Source organism: Brienomyrus brachyistius, chromosome 6, assembly GCF_023856365.1.
Source record: "Brienomyrus brachyistius isolate T26 chromosome 6, BBRACH_0.4, whole genome shotgun sequence".
Lineage (NCBI taxonomy): Eukaryota > Metazoa > Chordata > Actinopteri > Osteoglossiformes > Mormyridae > Brienomyrus > Brienomyrus brachyistius.
Window position 1 is genome coordinate 8,261,568 of NC_064538.1, and position 22,196 is coordinate 8,283,763.

A 22,196-nucleotide genomic window follows, 5' to 3' on the forward strand; every position below is an offset into this window, starting at 1 on the left:
CTTATATCAGCATTGAACTTGCATGTAGTAGAGCAGCTGCATGCAAACCTCACATCGCCAAGCGCAATGCCAAACATTGGATGGAGTGCTGTAAAGCACTCTGGAGCAGGAAACCTGTTCTGTGGAGTGACAAATCACGCTTCTCTGTCTTGCAGTCTGATGGAAGAGTCTGGGTTTGGCAGATGCCAGGAGAACATTATTTGTCTGACTGCATTGTGCCAACTATAAGGTTTGGTGGAGAAGGGATAATGGTATGAGGTTGTTTTTCAGGGCTTGGGTTAGGCTCCTTAGTTCCAGTGAAGGGAACTCTTAATGCTTCAGCATACTAAGACATTTTGGACAATTCTATGCTCCTAACTTTGTGTGAACAGTTTGGGGAAGGCCCTTTGCTGTTCCATCATGGCTGTGCCCCAGTGCACAAAGCAAGGTCTATAAAGGCATGGTTTGGTGAGTTTGATGAAGAAGAACTTGACTGGCCCACACAGAGCCCTGACCAGAACCCCATCAAACATCTTTTGGATGAACTAGAACAGAGTTTGCAAGCCAGGCCTTTGCGTCCACTATCACTGCCTGATCTCAATAATGTTCTTCTGGATTATTGGACAAAAATTCCCACAGACACACTCCAAAATCTTGTGGAAAACCTTCCCAGAAGCCTTCCCTGTTATAGCTGCAAAGGGGGGACAAATGCCATATCAATGCCTATGGATTTAATATGAGATGTCATAAAAGTTCCTGTAGGTGTAATGGCCAGGTGTCCCAATACTTTTCTCCATATAGTGTATCTAGACAGATCATACCACATTTGGAGTTTGCATGTTCTCTCTCTGCTGTCATGGGGTTTCCTCCAGGGATTCCAGTTTTCTCCCCACAGTCTAAAAACATGGTGAAGTGAATGGGAGTTGTGAAACTGTCTGTAGGTATGAGTGAATGTTGTGTGTGTTTGTGTGTGTGTGTATGTGTGTGTATGTAGGTATGTGTGCCTTTGGGAGGGGTGGATTACAGTATGTTTATATTACATAATTTGACTCTAATTTCACCTGATACCCAATCAGTATATATTAGCTACAAGTCACATGGATTTATGGATGGAGTTTTAACTTTAAGCAAACTGAAAATTACAGGTGATAAAAAGGATGTGTGAACAATATGCTTATAAAACATAATGACTAACCAAAATACACTCGACTTAATGGATCCATTGAAGGATGTTCACAGCATATTTAAAATCCTCTTAAAACCATTGACTTAAAACCATTGACTTTAACCTCATCTGGATCATTTTCAAAAGGCAATGAGTGCTTGAAATATTTTATATACATTAAACAACTCTTTTACTTGAATATATTTTCCCAGTTGTTAAAGTTAAAAGCATTTCCAGTTTGGTAGTTCATAAGTAAACTTTGCTGCAATTCCTACAGCAGTGTGAGTTGGGATAAGAGTAATTGGTGTAGGTGGTGAGTTCATAAACATAATTCCCCTAATGTAATTTCCTATTGGGCGTCTAGTGAAGGCGAAGTCCGTCGGGGCTATTTTTACCACCGGCGCCTTATCTTGTCTGTGGGACAAACAAGACAGTGAACGGCCCCTCATGTAGATTGAAGAGGGGAAGGATGGCTGCGGGGCCTGACCTGACCTTGTGTTCTCCTGGGAGGATGATGTGTAGCTCTTATATGGGATGCAGCTCCCCCTCCCCCCCCCTTGGCTTTATGCCCCTGATATCATGGCATAATCTATTCTGTAAACATGTACGTTTGTCAGAGTTTGTGGTCTTCAGGGTTGCCTACTGACACAGGCAGCATAGCTCTCTGTTTGTTACATTTTGACATACAGGAACCAAAGTAATAGCCTTGCTAGAGAAGCAACATTAATGATTATATAAGGATATGGAGACTCACACGCATGCACACACAACCAGCCAACTCATACCAGTGCACCATGAGCCATGGAGTCCCTAGCCAGAGCAGAGAGAGGGACAGTAGGGCAAATGATGGTGACAGGAGAGTCAGGGGTGTTGTACACCCACGACGATCCTGGAACCAGAAGCAGGAGTTGCTTGTTGACAGTGGGGACAGGGCGTTTGTGTTGTACACCTGCGGTTAACAATATTCTATCTGAATAGAATGAAGAAATCTAAAAGTCTAGAATGGAACACCGGTGAATGACAGACCGCAAACGAAGTGAGGAGTGAAAGCAGGAGATGGAAATGGGGAGAAGAACAGATAGGACCATACAGTAGGTGTAGCGAGACGTCTAGTCTAATAGTTAATGTCAAACCAAAAGGACAGGTCTTTTGGGGGGGGGGGGGGGGTCAGGACAAGCATCCCATAAAGAAGATAAAGAACAATAGGAGGAACTTAAAAGACAAAAAATTTACAGCAGCCCCTCCCAGGCTAAGAAGAATGTAGCGAGCCAGCAGATAATACTGCTGCTTAACTCTAGGGATACACAACCTTCAAGGAGTATAGTGGAAAAGCATGAATATGACTTTGAAAGCATTTTCATGTCTGCCATTCATTAAACATTAAGGTATTTATTTATTTCATTTATTTTTACATAACACAGTCATTGCGACCACAGTCAAAGTAGCTGAACATATCATCCCTTCATAATTAAATCCATGAGGGCTGCATTTTACAATCCTTTAACTAGTATTTATATTACCAGCAATAACTATTTACTAATTTTAATGTAAACTACTAGAAGTACTATTACTTATTATTATAGTAAATTAACTGTTGTCATGTATTTTTTTATTGTTATTTAAAAAGTTCAATTTAATTTCATAATATTAGAAAATGTTTGAATGAGATAATTGTTGCGCTCTCTGATCCTGCACTGCGGTTTTGATAATTTTTTATGACTTTTCTGGTTTCTGTTAGCTGTCCATTTCTCGGAGCAGATGGACCACCTTTGGAAGTTAATAGCTCATATCTTCTTCCATTCGGCATGTTGTTCTTTTTCACTGCTTATTTATAATATCTTGTTTAAACAGTCACCAAGCACAGCGTTCTTTCTCCACATTCATGGACTCTCCAGAGCTGATCGACACAATAGATGCATTCCATCTTATATCGCAACATCTTTGCACGGGCCAGAAGTCAATTGTAGGAACAGGGGAGCCAAGCAAACACACTGGTTATACTTCGGCGTATCATTAATCAGTCTGGAGAAAAAATAAGAAACAAAATCAGACAAACACCTCGAAGGGCTTGTTATCCTGAAGTCTTTTGTTTCATTTAGCTGTGTTTTCGTTTTATTCAACTTCAGCAATCTACACCCACCAGCGAAAATAACTCCAACAGTCAGCTACAAATTAAATATACAGGGTCATGCATGGACTGCGGAATGCATCTGAATGGGGGCCTTTGGGGGGGTCGCATCCACTTATCTGTTTGCTTTCAAAAAACTCAGATATAACCTTCTGCCTTTCCGTTTTTATTTTTTAATTATTAATCGTGTACACTTTTTTTTCGCCTCATAATGTATGTTGATTTGACTAATGCTGTAATGCAGTGACGTAACATTAATACTTGGTGCACCTTCATAATGCATTAAAAATGCATTCACAGAACATTTAGAAGCAGCATGTATGTATACCTTAAAATTCTAACACACCTTAATAGATTTAATATGCATTAAAAAAACATGATATTATTATATGATTATACTGTTTCTATTAATGTATATTACAGCTGTCATGCATTGTTCACTGCAAGTAACTGAATGCAGTGCTCTAAGACATGTTACTCACACGCTGCTTTTGAATGTTCTATGAATGTATCATAAATGCATTATGAAGGTACACTGAATGTTCTGTGAATGCATAATGCTGCAGTTAATGTACAGCATTACCCATTTTTGTTTTTTAGAAAGCATGGATATAATTCAAACCATTATTAATAAAATTTCATCAGTTTCGATTAAATTATTTGTAGGTCATTTTTTCGGCCTCCAGTTCTGCGGTCCTTAGGGTCATGTAGGTTATAATTTTGCATGGTTCACAACAAGTAACGATAGGGCGACAGAACATGCGAAAGCAGCCTGGTAATAATCATGAAGTAATTAATCCTGTAATAGGGAAAGAAGTGTATGTTGCATAAAATGCAGATGTGTTTCGTGTGGAAAGTGTGAAGATGCAGGTAGTGGGACAAGCAGTTGTATAAAGACTTCTGTGTTCCCAATGAGAGGTGAGGGAGACAAGAAACTAGCTTTAAAATTCTTAATACATCTTTCTCTTTTATATTAAGAGAGCTACAATTATTACAAGGATTTTTTTCCTGATGTAAATAAGAAGTAGCGGGTCAGTGGCCCGACTGTTCATTAGGACAAAACAGAGCATATTGGACCATCTATCATTAATTGATTAAATATCTGAGTAGTTATTTTATTGGTATTATTCATTTGCAGTCTATGGTATCAAAATATAACACTGCAGTTGAATTGTATTTACTGGAAATGCAGGTTTGTAACCTTATTATTACATAAACCAGTCAACCATAACATTAAAACCACCTGCCTAATATTGTGTAGGCCCCCATGCGCTGTAGATACTCTTTAATGGAGTTAAAATTGGGATGTAGATTAAACCATTGATTAAACAAAAGCTATTTAAATATTTGAAACGGCTCAGTAGCAGACACTGATTCAAAATTTTGCACATCAAGAAACAGTGACGACATCATACCTCATCACCATGGCGACTGTAATGTTGGCAGGCTAAGAGTGGTACAGTATGATTTGGTTCCACCCAAAGGAAAGGCAGCAGGCAGCTGGTCGAGGGAGAGTAGCGGACACGGCCTCCATACGTGTGGTTCTGCACGAAGCCTAGCTCCTCTCTGGCTGGAAGGGTTACATTTATGGTTCAGCCTTTGGGAGAAAACCAAAACAAATTCCCCCATTGCATTGTATTATTGTTTCGTTTTTCATAAGAGGCTGACTGAACTACTTAATAGATTGTGATCTGTCACTCCCTTTTTCAATTTGTTTCCACAGAAGGAGACGTGCGTCTCCACTGCTGGGTTTTTTCTGACATGTTTTGTAAGCCTTTAATGATCTTCACCATGATCTCTGTGGTGTCTCACCCACTGTGAAATACTAGGGCTAGTTATTACTTATGTGGGTGAACCAACCATAACCACGCACAGTCTCACCTGAACAGCCCCGCATACAGCAGTTCTGATGCAACTCATTACAAGTAATCGTCTTTATGTTTTAAACCAGTTACCTCACTCACTCAGTGCAAAATCACAAGTCTCTACACCTAACTAAGCCTTTCTGTGCACTTTTGTGAGAGATGTACTCTGCATGACCTGTGTTTTCAACATTTTGGACATCCGATTCTTGCCAGAACATTCCCACCAACAGCGACTGTCATCCTCAGAGTGCTGCACAGCACCAACTTATTCCAGTTGGACCTCTGATTCTTGTCTGTGTGTTTTCTGGCTTTGATTGCCTTCTTATTACTGACCTTTTGCCTGTACTCGTGTTTGACCTTGTTTTTCTTTTCTGCTTCTTGAACACGACACGTGCTTCCATATTACACATCAACTAGTTCTACACTCGGGTCCTCTCAGGGCATTCATTACATAATACTTTGCCTGTTTTATAGATGCAGCTGAGGTGGAACGGAGGCTGACATGGCAAAAGGATGAAATGAAATGCCACCGCTTTGGTGACCATGTATTGACGTTGCCTCGATTCCCCACTACAAACTGAGCTTACCTGTTGTGGAGACAAACAAGACCTGGAAAGGCTTATGCAGATGTTGGTGGCGGTGAACAGGTTGCGAAGGAGACCAACCCGAACCCCAGTGTTGCTTGTATCACGGGTGTCAAGCCCTGAGGAGGAGAAACCTGAGCCAATGCAACTTGGAAGTCCTATCAGCCCTGAGGAATGGCAAAGGTGGCTCCAGCACCAAATTTGTTTGAACTGTGGAGAGGCTGATCATCTCCATACCTGCAGCCCAGTCTGTCCTGCACAATGCATTTGAGTGAACTTCTGCCGTAATCAGTGTCTGTCACAGTCAATTTACTGTCCAACTGTGCTATGCAACTTTTTGTTTATCTGTTTCAGACTTAATCGATTCAGGACCTGTGGGTAATTTTATGAGCACCACTGGGGCTTGTAAACAAGGGGTCCCTTTATTCAGCATCATTCCACCTTTGTCTGTCTGGGGGCTGGATGGGAAACCATGTTTCCCACCAAACCCAGCCCATCACCATGCATTCAGGAGTCCTCCATTGCAAACAGATCCAATTTTTAGTCTTACACACTTTCCATGACCTGGTTTGAATACATGTAGTTTTTCAGTTGCCTGTAGGAGAGCCCACAAGTCTTGGACCCCATGCTGATTCCTCCTTGAATATACCCCTTACCACGATGTGTTCAGTCCCACCAAAGGCTCCTGCCTCCTGCTCCTGCCACATCAGACTTGTGATTGTGCCATCAGTCTGCGATTCAGTGCAACGCCCCCTTGAGGTAGGATCTGCCCTTTGTTTATTCCCAAAAACCATCGTATAGATGAGTACATCAAAGAAGCCCTTGTGCTAGGCATCATCAGGTCTTCAACCTCTCCCACAGTATCTTGATTCTTTTTCGAAAAGAAGGATGGTGGCCTTCGCTCTTACATTGATTGTTGTGTCCTCAGTAACATCACTGTGGAATATAGATACCTAACACCATTACTTTCAGGTTCAGCAGGCCACTATTTTTTACCTAATTGGGCTAGAGAAGTTCCTACAATCTCACCTGAATCGAGAAGGAGATGAATAGAAGACCTCTCTGTAACCACTAGGAGATACTATGAGTACCAGGCATTTACAGATGCTTTACAGATTAGCCAGTGCTTCAGCTGTCTTCCAAACATCCAATCTGAGATATGATCAGTGAGTTTTTAACAGTCAACATTGATGATTTGCTTATTTACTCCCTGGACCAGGTGTCACATAGATGTCATGTTACCCAAGTGCTTCAGAGACCTGTTTGCCAAAACAGAAAAATGTGAGTTCCACCACCAGATAATTTCTTTCTTGGGTTATGTTGTAGGACCAGGAGAAGTACAGATGGAGGAGCAAGGTACAGTCAGTGCAAGACTGGCTAACTCCAACCATTGTAAAGGAACTGCAAAGATTCCTAGACTCTGTGAATTTTTACAGGAAATTCAACTGGAAGTTCACCTCTACTGCAACCCCTCTAACCACTATGACCAAGCAAAAGTCCTGACGATTCACCTTGACAGGGGAGGCATAAGCCGCCTTTCAAGAATTTGAGACACTTTTAGCTCGGCCCCGATTTTCAAGCAACCCGTTTCCACTCTGTCCTTCACGGTTGAGGTAGATTCATCAGAGGTATGAATCAGAACTCTGACCTTGCAATGCCATCGTTTGCCTTCCATGTGCTCATCAAACCACAGTTACTGAGACCATCCTGTCTTTCTCTGTCGTGGTAGCTATGGTACATTGAGAAATCATGGACTTACTCCAAGACACCCACCAGACAGACCCCGGTCCTCTGGACACTCAAGTGGGAAAGCAGTACATACCTTTGGTAATTCATGCCCAGTCATTCTATTGGTACACATCTTGTTGAACTCTGTCACCCTGGAATAACCTGGACACTGAACCTCCTTTCCTGTAAGTTCTGCTGACCATCGATGATAGGTGATCTTCATTATTATGTACTTTCTTGTCCTGTGTGTGTTTGTCGCCAATCAAAGCCCTGGAACAACTACAGATTCCCCAAAGATCACGGTCCCATATTGCCAGGTCTTCTGGGTCTTTGGGATTCCATAAGACATTGTGACAGATCGCAGACCCCAGGTCATGTCCAGGGTCTGGAAGGCCTTTTGATTGGGGGGGTCTCATTAAGTTTATCCTCTGGACACCATCACCTGAACCAGGTGATAGGTTGTGTCACCTGTTTTTTTCGACACTTTGGACTTCCGATCCTTGCCTGTGTGTTTCTCTGGTTTTGGTTACTTTGCTGATTGCCTTGCCGTCACCGACCTTCGGCATTCACCTGCCTTTTACCTTTCGGACTCTGTTTTTGTCTTGCTTCCCTTTTCTGCTTCACTGGTTTTGACCCTGACTGTTGTTTACCACGACTTATCATTCCATGTTAAACACCAACCAGCTCTGCACTTGGATCCTCTCACTGTGTTCATTACAGTAACTCTGACCCCCTCACTGTGTTCATTACAGTAACTCTCACTGAGCACCCTCATTTCACAATTTGCTTTTCTTGCTGACTACTATTTGTGCCCTTGAGAGGTAAAGTGGGCTATCCCACATTTTTGACCCCTACCACCTTTTTATTGAATGTTTTCAATTGGATAAGTTGGAGCTCATTTTCTCAAAACTTTGTTTTTGTGGGATAGCCCACTTTACCTCTCAAGGGCACATTTAGGTTTTATTGAATGATATAATTTTATTACGTTTTGAAATACTGATTTCAAAAATTATATTTAAAGCATATAAAAGCACAGTAAACATATCCATTAATATGGCATTTCACAAACTACACATGTTTCATATTTGTTTTTAGCAAAAATTGTGAAAAAATAGACCTAATTTAAATACTTGGCTGACAATTGCAAGAGTTAAATAGCTCTACATATTTGTAATGAGTCTTTTTTGCTATTTAATAATTTAAAATTAATGTATACAAAATAGTTACGTATTTGAAGATTTTAAAACTAGATTATGACATGTATTATATAACATTAACAGATGTACTTTGTGATGTCATTATATGACTTTTTAGTCATTGCAGAGCTAAAATGTGTTTATATCCTTTTTATATTGTTGTTCTGTACGAATAAGCTATTTGGTTTACAGTTTACAGATTAACACTTTTAGGTATTTTTCAGCAGCTTTACATCAGACTGAGAGAAGTGTATAAAATTTGACTACTCTATGATAACTGTGAATAACAGTCACAAGTTACAAACATTGTATTTGCTGAAATTGCCATGCAACAAACATTAATTTATAGAACATGACAATATTAATTGAAAACTGCACATTTTTAGTCCCCGAGCAGCTGCCTACCATAGACATCATGCATGAGTGAAACGTATCATACTTGACCTCACTGAGGGCTCTTCCTGAAACCGGATGAAGGTCACAGTCAATCTGACTAGATGGGTGAGCCCTTAATGTGCTGATCTTTCTTCATCGGTCATCCAGGTACTCATCACCTCATCCCAGCTGTGACGTCAGCAGAGGTGCCACACAGCCACCCACTCAGCAGAGGCAAAACCTGGCTTGATCAGTGGAGCGCAGCGTCCGTGAGCGATTAGATTTCAGCGCGGCCACTTTGACTCCGAACAGCATTCACTGTTGCCATGTGATTAAAACAGAGGGTCACTGAAAAGAGACATCAGACCCCGTCGGAAATGACCACTTATTGTAATTGTCGATAGATGCGGGGTGATGTTACACCTACAACTGAACCTCAATGCTACTTTTATCTGGGTGCAGGTTTACACAGAGATGTACATTCTGTCCTCCTAGTGCCCCAGACACCGATTAAAAGGGAGGAGCCTTGAACAATTAAGAACCACAATTTTCTGGTGGGTGTGCTTATGTATATGTTTGGTTTAGAAAGAGACTTTCTTTCCTGCACTACTTAACAAAACGCCTTGAGCGGTAGGACCCAGAAGACCTTTAAAATCTATCAACACTCTTGGACAAGCACACCTCAAGAGACCTCAGCCAAAAAGGGCGTAAGAACCTTTCCAGAGCGATTCAGCCGCGCTCTACAGAAGCTTAACGCTAAACCCATTTAAATTAGCTTCTGACACCTAACCGGAAAGTAGAATGGGTCTTCTTGCCAGAACTTTTCATATAAGAGGTCTTAGTAACTTTTCTTTGTAACACTTGACATGACAATGTTTCTTGCGACAACGCGTTGAAAGTGATTGAAGAGAATCGTCCGGGAGCGCAAGATGAGCGCATCAGTAGCCGTATGTAGGAATATCTACACGGAGGATCGGTTCAGGCAGTTGTATGGTACTGAAGGCAAGGGCAGGCGCAGTGAACGACTGCGGGAAAAACTGGCCAAGAGGTGCAGGTGCTCGCGGGCGGCGTGCCTCCACCTGCTGAGAGAGCGGGTCCCCATTTTCAGCTGGCTGCCCAAATACAGGCTGAGAAAGTGGATATTAGGAGATACGATAGCAGGATTAACTGTTGGCATCCTTCACATACCTCAAGGTGCGTTGGATTGATCCCTTTGTCACATAATTAATCGGTAAATTAATTTGAGATTGTTGTTTATTTATGCTGAAATCATTTTAATACTTAACTGAGAACGGAATGCTCGGCGCAGTAAAATTTATACATATTATATGTAAATTGTTATCAGATTGTTTATTATTTAGATAAAGATGTATTTCACAATATTTCACAAATATTAATAACGATTATTCCTGCAAACACCCATTAATTCTGTCAGGCCAGTTACAGGAGGTATATTAGTTTGAGGTCACTTATAATAATGTATGTACTTTAAATGATGATGATGATGATGATGATGATGATGATGATGATGATTACTACTACTTTTTTTACGTTTTTACTTTGGTCTGTATTCGTAGTTCATTCACAGCGATCATACGATGAAAATAATTACTGTTAGCGGAGATGGCAATTACGTAACATTTCACATGTAAAGAACGTTCGCAGTCTTATTTTTTGAGACTTAATACATGATTATTTTTATCTTTAAATATAATAATATCATGCAATTACTTGATCTATTTTCCTTTGATAAAATTAATTTTAACAGACGGGTTTGAATGTATTCCCTCATTTAATTATTTTAATTAGTTCATTTCATTTGACGCCTTTTTCAATTACAGGACACATTACGGTCCCTGTACATGGTACCTAAAATGTATTTTATAATGAAAAAAACTGTGTAAATACATTTGCATGACTATACTACTTGGAACAGGTGCATGTGAAATTGGTACCCATACTGTCTTCATTTTTAATAACTGCTTAGAAAACACATATATAGTAAGTTTGGGTCATGTGCTTGTGGGAAGTTCAGGAGCTTTGGTCTGTGCATCAGAGTCAGATTCCATCCTCTGTAGATGCTTCTTCAGCACCTTTATCTGCTCCTGAATAATTGCCGGTTGTTGCCCTAATAGGAGAATCAGCGCATCTCCTACAGTGTTCCTCAACCAAGGAAATGGCCAGTGCCAGATGAACCAGATATTCTCAATAAACTTAATTAATCTGCCGTGTTTAGAAATCGAAATGGAGATTAATGCATAAAAGTGACCAGGACCAGTTAGTTACTATGGTGATCTATGTAATTTTCAATGAAGATACTTGTGGGTTTGGTTGAGATACATACGGCTGTTAACTGAGTCATATTTTTGATCTACGTTATATGTGTTGGCATAAGTGTGTCTCATAACTGAAAACGTATCAAATGTACTATTAATTAGAAAATACTGTACAGACAAGTTTACTTTATACACCCACAGATAAAACAATACTAAATCTCAAAGAAAAATTCGTTATTATTTACAAGCCTAGTTAAATATAAAACTCACAGATCACGCACTGTAATATGATGATTTTGGTGTCGGTCTCTGTGTCCTGTGTTGTATATCAGGTGGTTTACAACGACAGAGCTGTGACGTAGACTGTCTTGTGGAGATAGATTTGACTGACTGACTGATGAAATGAGCCTCACCTCTATGCCCCTTCCCTTTGTACAGGAATGGCATTTGCCCTGCTGACTTCAGTAGCCCCCATTTACGGCCTCTACACGTCTTTCTTTCCAGTCATCCTCTACATGCTCTTCGGCACGGGTCACCATGTCTCCACAGGTCAGCACAGCTGTGCCATGTGTCTCTGTGTGTGTGCATGTAGATGTGTGAGCTACACAAGTATCCATGTAGGACAGGTCAGTCTTAGAGGTGATGGCCTGGGACGCCAACTTCTGAGGGGTCACCAGTGTCGCCCCACTCCCCACCCTCAGGACCAGCTTCACCACTGCCCCCCTCACCCCCTCCACCCCGAGCTTCAGGTGTATGTATCTGTGCATTGAGGTTCTTGTACATTTCTAAGTACAACAGTAAGTACGTGGAATATATAGAGCAGATATATGCGTAATTTTCGAATGACAACATGTCATTTAACCCTGAATTTGAGTATTAAGTCCCCTGATAAGAGTCAGTGTTCATTATGCTATGTATGCACACACCTCGACACAAAATGGGCCAAATCATAACATTAAGCAGTTTGGCTTTACTCCATTCCCCCCCCCCAGGAGTGCAATATATGTTTACTTATGTAGACATGCATAAATGAAAAACTGTATATGGAATGCAATATACGCCGTGCATTCTGCTTGCTTAAAGGCTGTATTAAGTTGTTCTGCGCCTGTCTATGTGTGCGAGTCAGGTACCTTTGCTGTGCTGAGCCTAATGACCGGCTCTGTGGTGGAACAGCTGGTCCCCACACCTCTGCAGCTGAACAGCAGCAGCACGGAAGAGGCAGACTTCGAGGCGCAGAGGATCGGCGTGGCCTCCGCGATCGCCTTCCTGTCTGGAGTTATGATGGTAGGAATGTGCGCAGTGGCGCCGATCTGACTCTCCAGCCCCTCCGAGGGCCAATGAACACGGTGTCCTGCTTTCACTGCTGTTTAATTGACATCTGTGTAAAGCTGACAAAGAAATAATGTTTCCTTTCTGTTCCCAATCCACATCACCCCGACTCCCCTAGATCTGTATGTTTTGTCTGCAGCTGGGCTTTCTGTCTACGTACCTGTCAGAGCCGATAGTTAAAGCCTTCACGAGCGCCGCTGCCTTCCATGTTACCATCTCCCAGCTGCAGAGCATGCTGGGACTCAGGCTGCCTCGCTCCACGGGGACCTTCTCTCTCTTCAAGGTGAGGCTGCTACAGCAAGGATTGGTTTTCACAAAGTTTGCTGCTTCAGTGTTTGTAGATCTTTTTGTCAGATGTTTCTTTGGTATACTGAAGTATAATTGCAAGCATTTCATAAGAGTCGAAGTCTTTTACGGACAATCGCATTACGTTTATGCAAAGATATTTGCAGTGTTTTTCAAGACTACTGCAGTTTGCAGTCAGTCAACTACTGGGTCAAATCCTGACTGATGGCAGCCCATTCTTACATAATTAATGCTTGGAGTTTGTCAGAAGTTGTGGGTTTTTGTTTGTACACCCCCTTTTGAGGATTGACCAGAAGTTCTCAATTAGATTAAGGTCTGGGGAGCTTCCTGGCCATGGACCCCAAAATATCAATGTTGGGTCCATGGTCATGTTCATTTTCATGGCAAGGAGGGAATTCATCTCATCACTCTTGGCATAATCTTCTGGAGTTTATGCAAACTGCCATCATAAAAACTGAGACAGCAGACTTTGTGAAAGTTAATATTTGTGTCTTTCTCACGACTTCTGCTCATGGCTGTACAAGGTGGAATAGCACCCAGGTGTTACTTCAGTATGTACCAGATAGCTGGCAAAAGGCTACATGATGATACAAAGATACTGAATTAGTAGGAATATGATGGCCAGTCCTGTAATTCCTATTATACCAGTTGTGACAATCAAGACAGGGCATTTTAGCTGTAACCTGCTGGGGGTTAAGGGCCTTGCTGAATGGTCCACAGGCAGGTTCTGCTAAGGCCACAGCGTGAGCTAACAACCTTCTGTTCACCAGCACAGAGGCTTAGCTCGCTGAGCCACTCACCCCCCCCCCCCCCCCAGCAATAAGGGGACAGAAGCAGAATCAGAATCATTTTATTTACCTTGAATCATATAAAGTTTCCCCATAAGAAAATGAGAAACTTCAAAATAACTGTTGATAAGGAACATTGCTTGATAGCACACATCAGCTTTACATATCAGATAAATTACCGCTATTACAAACAATAATATGACAGTCTCTTAAAAATTAACAATCTCTGCCCAGCAAATGCGCAGCGGTTTTGATTGAGTTAGTGCAGCACAGCACGTGCTACTATTGCAGCAAAATTATGGAAATTTCAAAGGAGACTTGAAGTGTAGGTGAAAATAATGACAGCTCAGCTGCCAAAACATCTTTTACTGTGGACAAACATGGTAAAAAGGTGTCGGTGGTGTGGTGGTACTTTGGCAATTTTATGTCCAACACTCAACAGACTGGTACCATGAACTCTGCTGAGAACTTGTGCCAACTAAAACTCGAAACACTGCCAGCCAATTTCATCACCAGAAGCTTTGCCATTCGGCAGAACATTCAGAATGCATGTGCTTCCAGTCACAGACACCAGCAATTACGGTTTCTACTTTCACTCTGAAGAAAGGGGAGGTGCCACTCCCCAGGTCCCTGAAAATGAATCAAAAAAGAAAGTTGTGAAATATGGGACAAGTTGTGTCCCATATTGGTTCAAAACAGAATGATCCCATAAAAATACGGGACAGGTAACAGCAATGTCAAATCTGTCCCCTGGAATGAGCAACGAGGCAGTCAAAAAAAAACACCTACCAATAAATTGTACTGTCCGCTCATGACTGGTGTTACGCCCATTGGCTACATTTTATTTGCAATCTGAATTATACTGTGAAGACTGCTGATGTCGACTGATATGAAGAAATTACAGCGATAAAACATTTAGCCATACCAGCCAACCCTACATACTGTCTAGTAAATAAATAGAAATACAATACATAGATTCAGGATAAATAAGAGAGATAGAGAATAAAAAAATGTGCTTCACTAAAAAAGCAAACATGCAGGCATATAAATAATGGTGAGATGACAAGATGTGGGGTATAGACAGTTTGAGGGGTGTGCAAATAAGCATTGAGTCAGTAGGAGTATATGCAGTGCATAAGGATTTGCTATAGTCTTATAACAAATAAATACTAATGCCTTGAGATACATACAGTATAAAATGATATTGTTGTAATGGGAGGCTGTGTTACTGGAGTAAACATCCTGTGCTGATGACAGACCCTGGGCTCCGTGCTGGAGAACCTGCCCCTGACCAACCTGGCCGAACTCCTGATCTCCCTTGTCTGCCTGGTTGTCCTCGTGCCCGTGAAGGAGCTGAACACGCGGTTCCGGCACCGCCTGCGTACACCCATACCGGTGGAGATCCTCACTGTGAGTCTGACGCCCCGTGTGTCTGCTCTGGGAGAAACGGTGGTGCCACTTCAATGAGCAAGGTGCTCGGCCCTGTGAATCTCATCGCTTCAGCACTTAATTACCAGCCCGACATTGGCGCGTGATGAATTTGTCAGAAATACAAAGAGTGACAGGATTAAAAAGGGTTTTACGTTAGACTGTGTTTTACCACATTATGTACCGATTCTTGGTCTGATACTCAGAGTAGGAAAACAGATTTCCCCTGTCAGATGAACATAGTAACTGTTTCGGTTTAATTATCAAAACATCATCAAGAATGGTGACCTTCTGGTTAAAATTATAAGCTTAAACCCAAATAAATAATACCTGTTTTTCTGGGTAACACCCAGTGTTCCCGGACTCTCTAAGCTCTGCATCATATATAAGTAGGTAGCTATGCTTTATGCTCTTGCCAGGTTATCTAAACAAGCATCAGTATCACCCTGGGCCTGTTGTTTTTGCTTCCCACCGCAGGTTATCACCGCCACAGCAGTTGCTTATGCTTTTTCATTGGATTCAAGATACGACATTGAGATAGTGGGGCCCATTCCAGCAGGGTAATCATTTTTAAGGTTTTCCACATAACCGTAAGTTATTTAGAAAGTGGGTTTATAAATTTTTACCCAAATATTTTTGGACATTGTGAAAAAGTACAACTGTGAGTCCAGGGTCAACCACAGGCATAGATTATTGGGGATGGGAGGGTTGTAGCCTCCCACCCACCTCCCCCCAATATTCAAAATCAGTCAATAACAACCCCCATTAAATGGGAGGAGACCTCAACCCCCCCCCCCCCCCCCCCCCCCCCAATGCTCAATCCAAAGTTATGCCCTTGGGGCCAACTCTGCCTAAGAAATTTACAAATGAGAGGAGGCCATCAAGTTCATTTGGGGAGAACGAATATCTCAGAGTTGTTAAAATCTTATCTAGCTCTGATTTAAAGGAACCCAGGGTTTTAGCTTGCGCTACACTAGCAGGAAGACTATTCCATACTCTAACTACACGCTGTGTAAAGAAGTCTTTTTTCAAATTCAGTTTAAAATGTTCTCCTGCTAATTTACACTTATGGCTATGAGTTCTAGTATTTAAACTAAAATTAAAGTAGCCACTTGGTTGAACAGCATCCAGACCTGTTAGAATCTTATATACCTGGATCATGTCCCCCCTTAGTCTCCTTTGCTCGAGGTTAAACAGATTCAGCTCAGCTAACTTCTCCTCATAGGACATTCCTCTAAGACCAGGAATCATTCTCGTAACCCTACATTAAACCTTTTCCAAGGCAGCAATGGAGACCAAACCTGCACGCAATACTTTACTTGGGAATCCCCTGTACTCAGCCTATTAATGATCATTTCCCCTCCTCCACAACCCAGAAAATTTGGGGGCCAGCGGTAACTGCCTGTTCTGCCTATAGCTGTAACCGGCCCTGTTTGGGTCCTTATTGTGAGACTTAGCTGAAAATAAACTGTTTTTAAAACTGGCTTTGATTGTGCTTGTAGCTTCCCGCAGCCTCGGCTGCCTGCTCTGGATAAGCTTCCGCTGGTTGCTGGAGACACCGTCGCCATAACCTTCGTGGGCTATGCCGTGTCTGTGTCACTGGCCATGATATACGCAGACAAGCATGGATACTCAATACATCCCAACCAGGTACAGCCAGAGCCACACAGTCCCACACTAGCAAGTTCTAGAGAAGTCAAGCTTCATGCCTGTGCATTTGTGTTCCAGGAACTTCTGGCACATGGAATCTCCAACACTGTGTCCTCCCTTTTCACCTGCTTCCCTAGCTCAGCCACTCTGGCTACTACCAACATCCTGGATAGTGCAGGGGGATACACACAGGTAGATCTTTCTACTTTCTTTCGTTACCTTTTCCAACCCTTCAAACTGATTTTTTGACCCTCCTTGTTAAAAAACAAGAAATGAACGGAGAATCACAATAACTGACCATTTAGCTACAAAGTTGCAAGTGCCAACGCCAAGAGAACCATTTTGCACTGATCAAAGTGATTTGCAGATACAACTTACCCATCAGTCCTGTCATATTTATAGACATTTCCCTGAAGATGCTACAGAAGTTAATCTTCCCACTGATTTGGTCTCGTTTAGTAGATGATGTCAAGTAATCCTGCAGCATGACTTTATAAGTCCAGAAATAATGCCATTTCTTAAATCTGAATTGTCTAAATTTGAATGTGATTTTCCTTCTTTGTCTCTAGCTGTCAGGCTTGTTCACTAGCATGGTGGTGCTAATTGTGCTGCTGTTAATTGGCCCCCTCTTCCACTTCCTGCCAAAGGTAGGATCCTAGACGACAGAAGACTTGGGAGTGTTTATGTGAAAGAGAAAGATGGAAAAAGAGCTTGTTTGTCAGTCCAGCTGACTGACAAATACCTGCTGTTTCCTGTTGTCTTCACAGGCAGTGCTTGCCTGCATAAACGTCACCAGCTTGAGGCAAATGTTCCTGCAGTTTAAGGATCTGCCAGATCTGTGGAGAATAAGCAAGATTGATTTTGTACGGGCCTCCTGCTCCATGCATTAACACACAGATACACAGGCTCCCACCTTGTTGGGGAAACTTACATCTTTCCTATGTGGTTGAAGGTGGTGTGGCTAGTGACCTGGTTGTCAGTGGTGGTCCTCAACGTTGATCTGGGCCTAGCTATTGGTGTTGTCTTCTCCATGGTGACAGTCATCTGCCGGACGCAGAGGTGAGTGGTGGGCCAGCGTCATGTGATGTAGTTACATATCATGGCCACAACGAGCAGAGGGGCAGTGTTGCCTTTGTAATGCACTGCAACCCATGTGACTTCTTTCAGGGCTGACTGCTCAGTGCTGGGAAGGGCTTCAAACACGGAGATCTACAGGTCCATTGAGAATCACAGCAAGGTGAAAGCACATCGTTTGACTCTCCTTTCCATCTTTGCATCACTAATAAAGCTTCAGTATGTGTGGCTTGTTGTGATGCCACCTGACCGACAACATAATTACTGAATTACTTCAATGGTAACTATGAAATGTTAGGAGTCATTCATAGCTACATAAATCCTTAATCAAATGCAGTTATTTTGCAAATTGAATGTTTGATGATCACTAACCAATCTTAAAGTTACTTACAAGATTATATGGTAATCATCTGATGAAGAAACGTTTTGAACTTACACTTATTGAAGCCCTTAATTTTAACTTTCATAATTTAAGGAAACTAGTCAAATTTAGTGAGCTAGTGGCATTTTATTTAGTACATAATGTACATAATTTTATACATAATGCACACAGTGGATATAGTTAATTAAGTAAATGTTGCTGTGGCATGTTGTGAATTCTTGAACAATAATACAGTTCAGTAACTGCGTACTAAATAAATGTCAGTATTTACCATAACATGCATAGAGGTACAAGCCTGTGACTCATTTATTAAAGGGTCTCTCAGTACCTTTAAAGGGAAGCACTTTAGAAGGTTTAGGCAAAAGAAGGAAGTGCTTAGGCAATGCCATCCGCCCTCCTCTGCACATGCCCGTTTGCCACACTGGGTGAGGGACCTGCCCACTGCCTCAGTATAGTCACTTCAGCATATAATCACTTACTGACCATCGCAGAGAAACTCAGTTGGTTTTTCAATTTGTCCCTTTGTGTCTCTCAGTGCTGCGAGGTGCCCGGAGTGAAGATCTTGACCTACAATGGGCCCATATATTATGGAAACCGTAGTTTCTTGCGGGAGGCCATGACTCGGTTGCTGAGCCTGACACCGGAGAGGATCCGGAGCATAGAGAAAGCGAGGAAGGCTCGCGAGGGAAGGGACAGAGATGCCATCCCCACTGTGGTCAGATTCTCCTACTTATATCCACTGGAATCTAGACTGTTTAGGGAAGTTCTGTTGGGTTAAGCTAATGATCAAAAGTTTGCACAAGTACTTTAAAATAACCAAATGTGATTATGAATTTTTTTTTTCATCTTACTCACTTATAACATCATTCTGTGTCATTCAGGAAAGTGGAGTAGCTAATACATCTTTTTCGTCTGAAAATGAATTCTTCAAATCAGGTGAGTTGAGCTGACTTGTAAATATTATAATTATATTCTTTAAAAAGGGCATATATTTAATAGTATGCATCGATCCTAAAAAAAATTGATTCCATGGATAACAAATATGGTTTTTATATTTTTCTTGTTTTCATTTATTTCATGGAATTGCACACAGTTTTCAACTCCAGAATGTACTGATATGATTTACTCTGGCCCTGGACAGACAATACTGCTGACAGTGAGGTTCAGGTGGTGCTCATTGACTGCAGCAGTGTGAATTTTGTTGATGTTGCTGGAGCCAAGTTATTCATTCAGGTAACGTTAAGTACAATGTAAAGACCACTACATGTTCCATATCCTTACACTATCAGTAAAGCAATATTCTTACTTCTAAGTGTATTTTTGGTTACAGTTTACTTGAGGAGGCACAAATAATGTAGCGCCACACTCTTTCTTAATGTATTAATTAACCAGAAAGCGTCACTGATCGCTTAATTCACCATTAATCAGTTATGATTAGGTTATTTCATGCAATTATATTTGTTCATGATTTGTACTTGAGTAGTAACTGAGTTACTTATGCGCCCTAAAGTAAAGAGTTACTGTATTTTCTTCCCAGATGTGTACTGAATGCCAGAAGGTGGGGATTCGCTTATACCTGGCAAACTGTAATGGTAGGTACAGTTAATCAGAATAAAATTAAATCTAGAGGTCAGTTGTTGATTAATTCCTTCTGTTAAAATTGAAGTCATCATCAAAAGCTTGGCACAGTACTATTTTAATCATCTTAGTGCATTTTTAAACAGCATTCAAAAGTTTCTTTAACGAAATTACAGATGCATCATTATTAATTCTGTAAATTTTATGTTAATAATAGCATTTTCTTACATTTATGTTTAGCATATTGTTAAAGTTATATGTGTTGTTGGATATAGCTATCAGTAAATGTTTTGCTGGTATTTTAAATCTGCTAACATTGCATAATAAAATGTGGTATAAAGATGATGATAACTCTGCATAGGCAGAATTTTGTAGTTTGGTCTGATGAAAAGTCTACTTTTGTCTCCTTAGAGAGAGTGCTGAAGATCCTGACCTCAAGTGGCCTGATGAACTACATGAAACCTCAGCACATTTTCGTTACGGTCCATGATGCAGTGGTCTACATTGAGCAGCAAAAGGTAAAAAGTCTTTTGGATTTCTTCCTTGTCTTTCAGAAGACGATTATGGATTCTTTGCCTTCAGTTGAAATGAGTAATGAAAGATTGCATGTTCTACAAAAATATTTGCCAGACTGAACTGGGCACTGGGCTTCTTTGGTAAAACTGAAAGCAAAATAAACCTGTAATGGATTTGGACAAATGTGCGTACAGAGGGTGCACATAATCCCTGTGTGGAACAGGATTTCTCCAGCTACCTCTGAATTGGTACCTCTGAATTGGTACCTCTGAATTGGTACCTCTGAATTGGTACCTCTGAATTTGTACCTCTGAATTTGTACCTCTGAATTGCCTGTAGTGTACGTGCCCTAGGATGAACTGGATCCTGTCTAGGATGCTCCCCTGCCTTGTGCCCTATACTTTCTGGGATGGTATAAGCAGTTATGGATAGATGAGTGGATTGGATCTGGACAACATGATCAGTTAGCAGAGGTGAAAATTTCAGGTCCAGAAAGCAAAAATCCAAACCAATATTTTGCTTCAACCAACCAGTTGAGTCCTCTGTGACTGTTGCTCATTTGCGTAACGTATATGTAACCCTGTAACATCCTGTAGTGAATACATTCTATGTGTTTCTCACAAGTACACATTTACGCCCAGGTGACTGCTGGGATTATTGAGGCAGAGGCTGCTGGGATTGCTGCACTGAGAGAGGGTGGACTATATGCTGTGTACAGTTGTGTGCATCTCGCAGCAGTAAAGACCAGCACACTGTTGTCCTTTAGAAAGTGTTGCCTGTGTTCATGACCACTGCTTGTACTTGACTGTGTTGCACAGGAGAAGATTCCAGAAGGCACCAACACTATCTGGGTCTGAGGTGTCCCCTTCCCCATCTGATGAATGCAGTCCACAGCCCGCAGGAATAGAATGAGAAAAAGGAACTTGTTTCCCTGTGAAAGAGCAGGACCTTATAAACTTTACAGCACCTTCAGGGATACCTGACCAGGGGAGGATCAGTGCAGTCAGTGAAATGTGGGAGATTCCACATGAAATACCACAGTGTCACCCCTAGGGGGAGACCTACTGCTGCACAGCTCTGGGAAATCCAATCTCGGCTGAAGACATGATGTTGCATGTAAAACTGTACAGCTAAAGTGTAGGAAAGAGTGCTACTTTATGATATGCCTTGTGGTATATTAGTCATCCTATAGGGATGTTTGAGTTCAGGATAAATGAGGCCACCTTTGCTGGACAAGATAAACTGAGACTGTGGTTCTTTGGGCCGGGAATAGTGCAGACTGCTCTCCACCACCGCATACTGCCAGCATACCTGTTAGAAAGCAAAGTGTTTCTCATACAGATTTGTGTCAAAATATGCTCCAAAACATACATGTAAGAATGTGAGTGCATTTAGTTCTGTCAAAGCACCAAAGTGAATCAAGATTAAACTTGTTTTTTCAATCCTTTAATCATTATACGTAGATGCTACGTTACCTCTGCGCATTAACAATGTTCATTAACTTTTCTGTATTTCACATTCTGATTTTAAAATGTACATTTTCAATAAACATGCGTTTTACACATTTTTGTAGTTGACCATACTGACATTTCAGTTTTTTGGATACAATGTCGTTTCTAAAATGTAACATAATCAAAATCAAGTTTACAATTATCAAAATGATATGAAGTTAATCCATAAAAATATGGTAAACACATACCATGAATCGCAAATGTTTGATGTGAGCTGCATTATTTTTCTAATAAACTGCTATTTTGATGAGGAGGACATGTTTTAATGCATTTAAATGACTTCAGGCACATTAACATTCAGTAGGGCACTGTTGCGGTGCCCCCTGCTGTCATTCTCT

The 22,196-nt window shown here is 41.3% G+C and overlaps 1 protein-coding gene and 1 long non-coding RNA gene across 2 annotated transcripts; one reads left to right on the forward strand and one right to left on the reverse strand.

The window, feature by feature from the left end:
- Positions 1-2,606: 2,606 nt before the first annotated feature.
- On the reverse strand, positions 2,607-9,323 carry LOC125745287 (uncharacterized). Its single transcript, XR_007398617.1, has 3 exons — positions 9,051-9,323; positions 4,688-4,869; positions 2,607-3,166 (listed from the first exon to the last, which is right to left on the reverse strand). It is a non-coding gene; the product is annotated as an uncharacterized LOC125745287 (long non-coding RNA).
- Positions 9,324-9,459: 136 nt separating this feature from the next.
- Positions 9,460-21,911, forward strand: slc26a10 (solute carrier family 26 member 10). The gene is made up of 18 exons (XM_049017928.1): positions 9,460-10,214; positions 11,735-11,845; positions 12,423-12,580; positions 12,744-12,908; positions 14,977-15,129; positions 15,625-15,707; positions 16,650-16,797; positions 16,876-16,989; positions 17,367-17,444; positions 17,565-17,660; positions 17,750-17,856; positions 17,965-18,034; positions 18,789-18,968; positions 19,135-19,189; positions 19,395-19,486; positions 19,791-19,845; positions 20,243-20,349; positions 21,166-21,911. The coding sequence occupies exons 1-18, from the start codon at positions 9,950-9,952 to the stop codon at positions 21,202-21,204; spliced, it is 2,076 nt and encodes a 691-aa protein (XP_048873885.1). The 5' UTR covers positions 9,460-9,949; the 3' UTR covers positions 21,205-21,911.
- Positions 21,912-22,196: the final 285 nt, after the last annotated feature.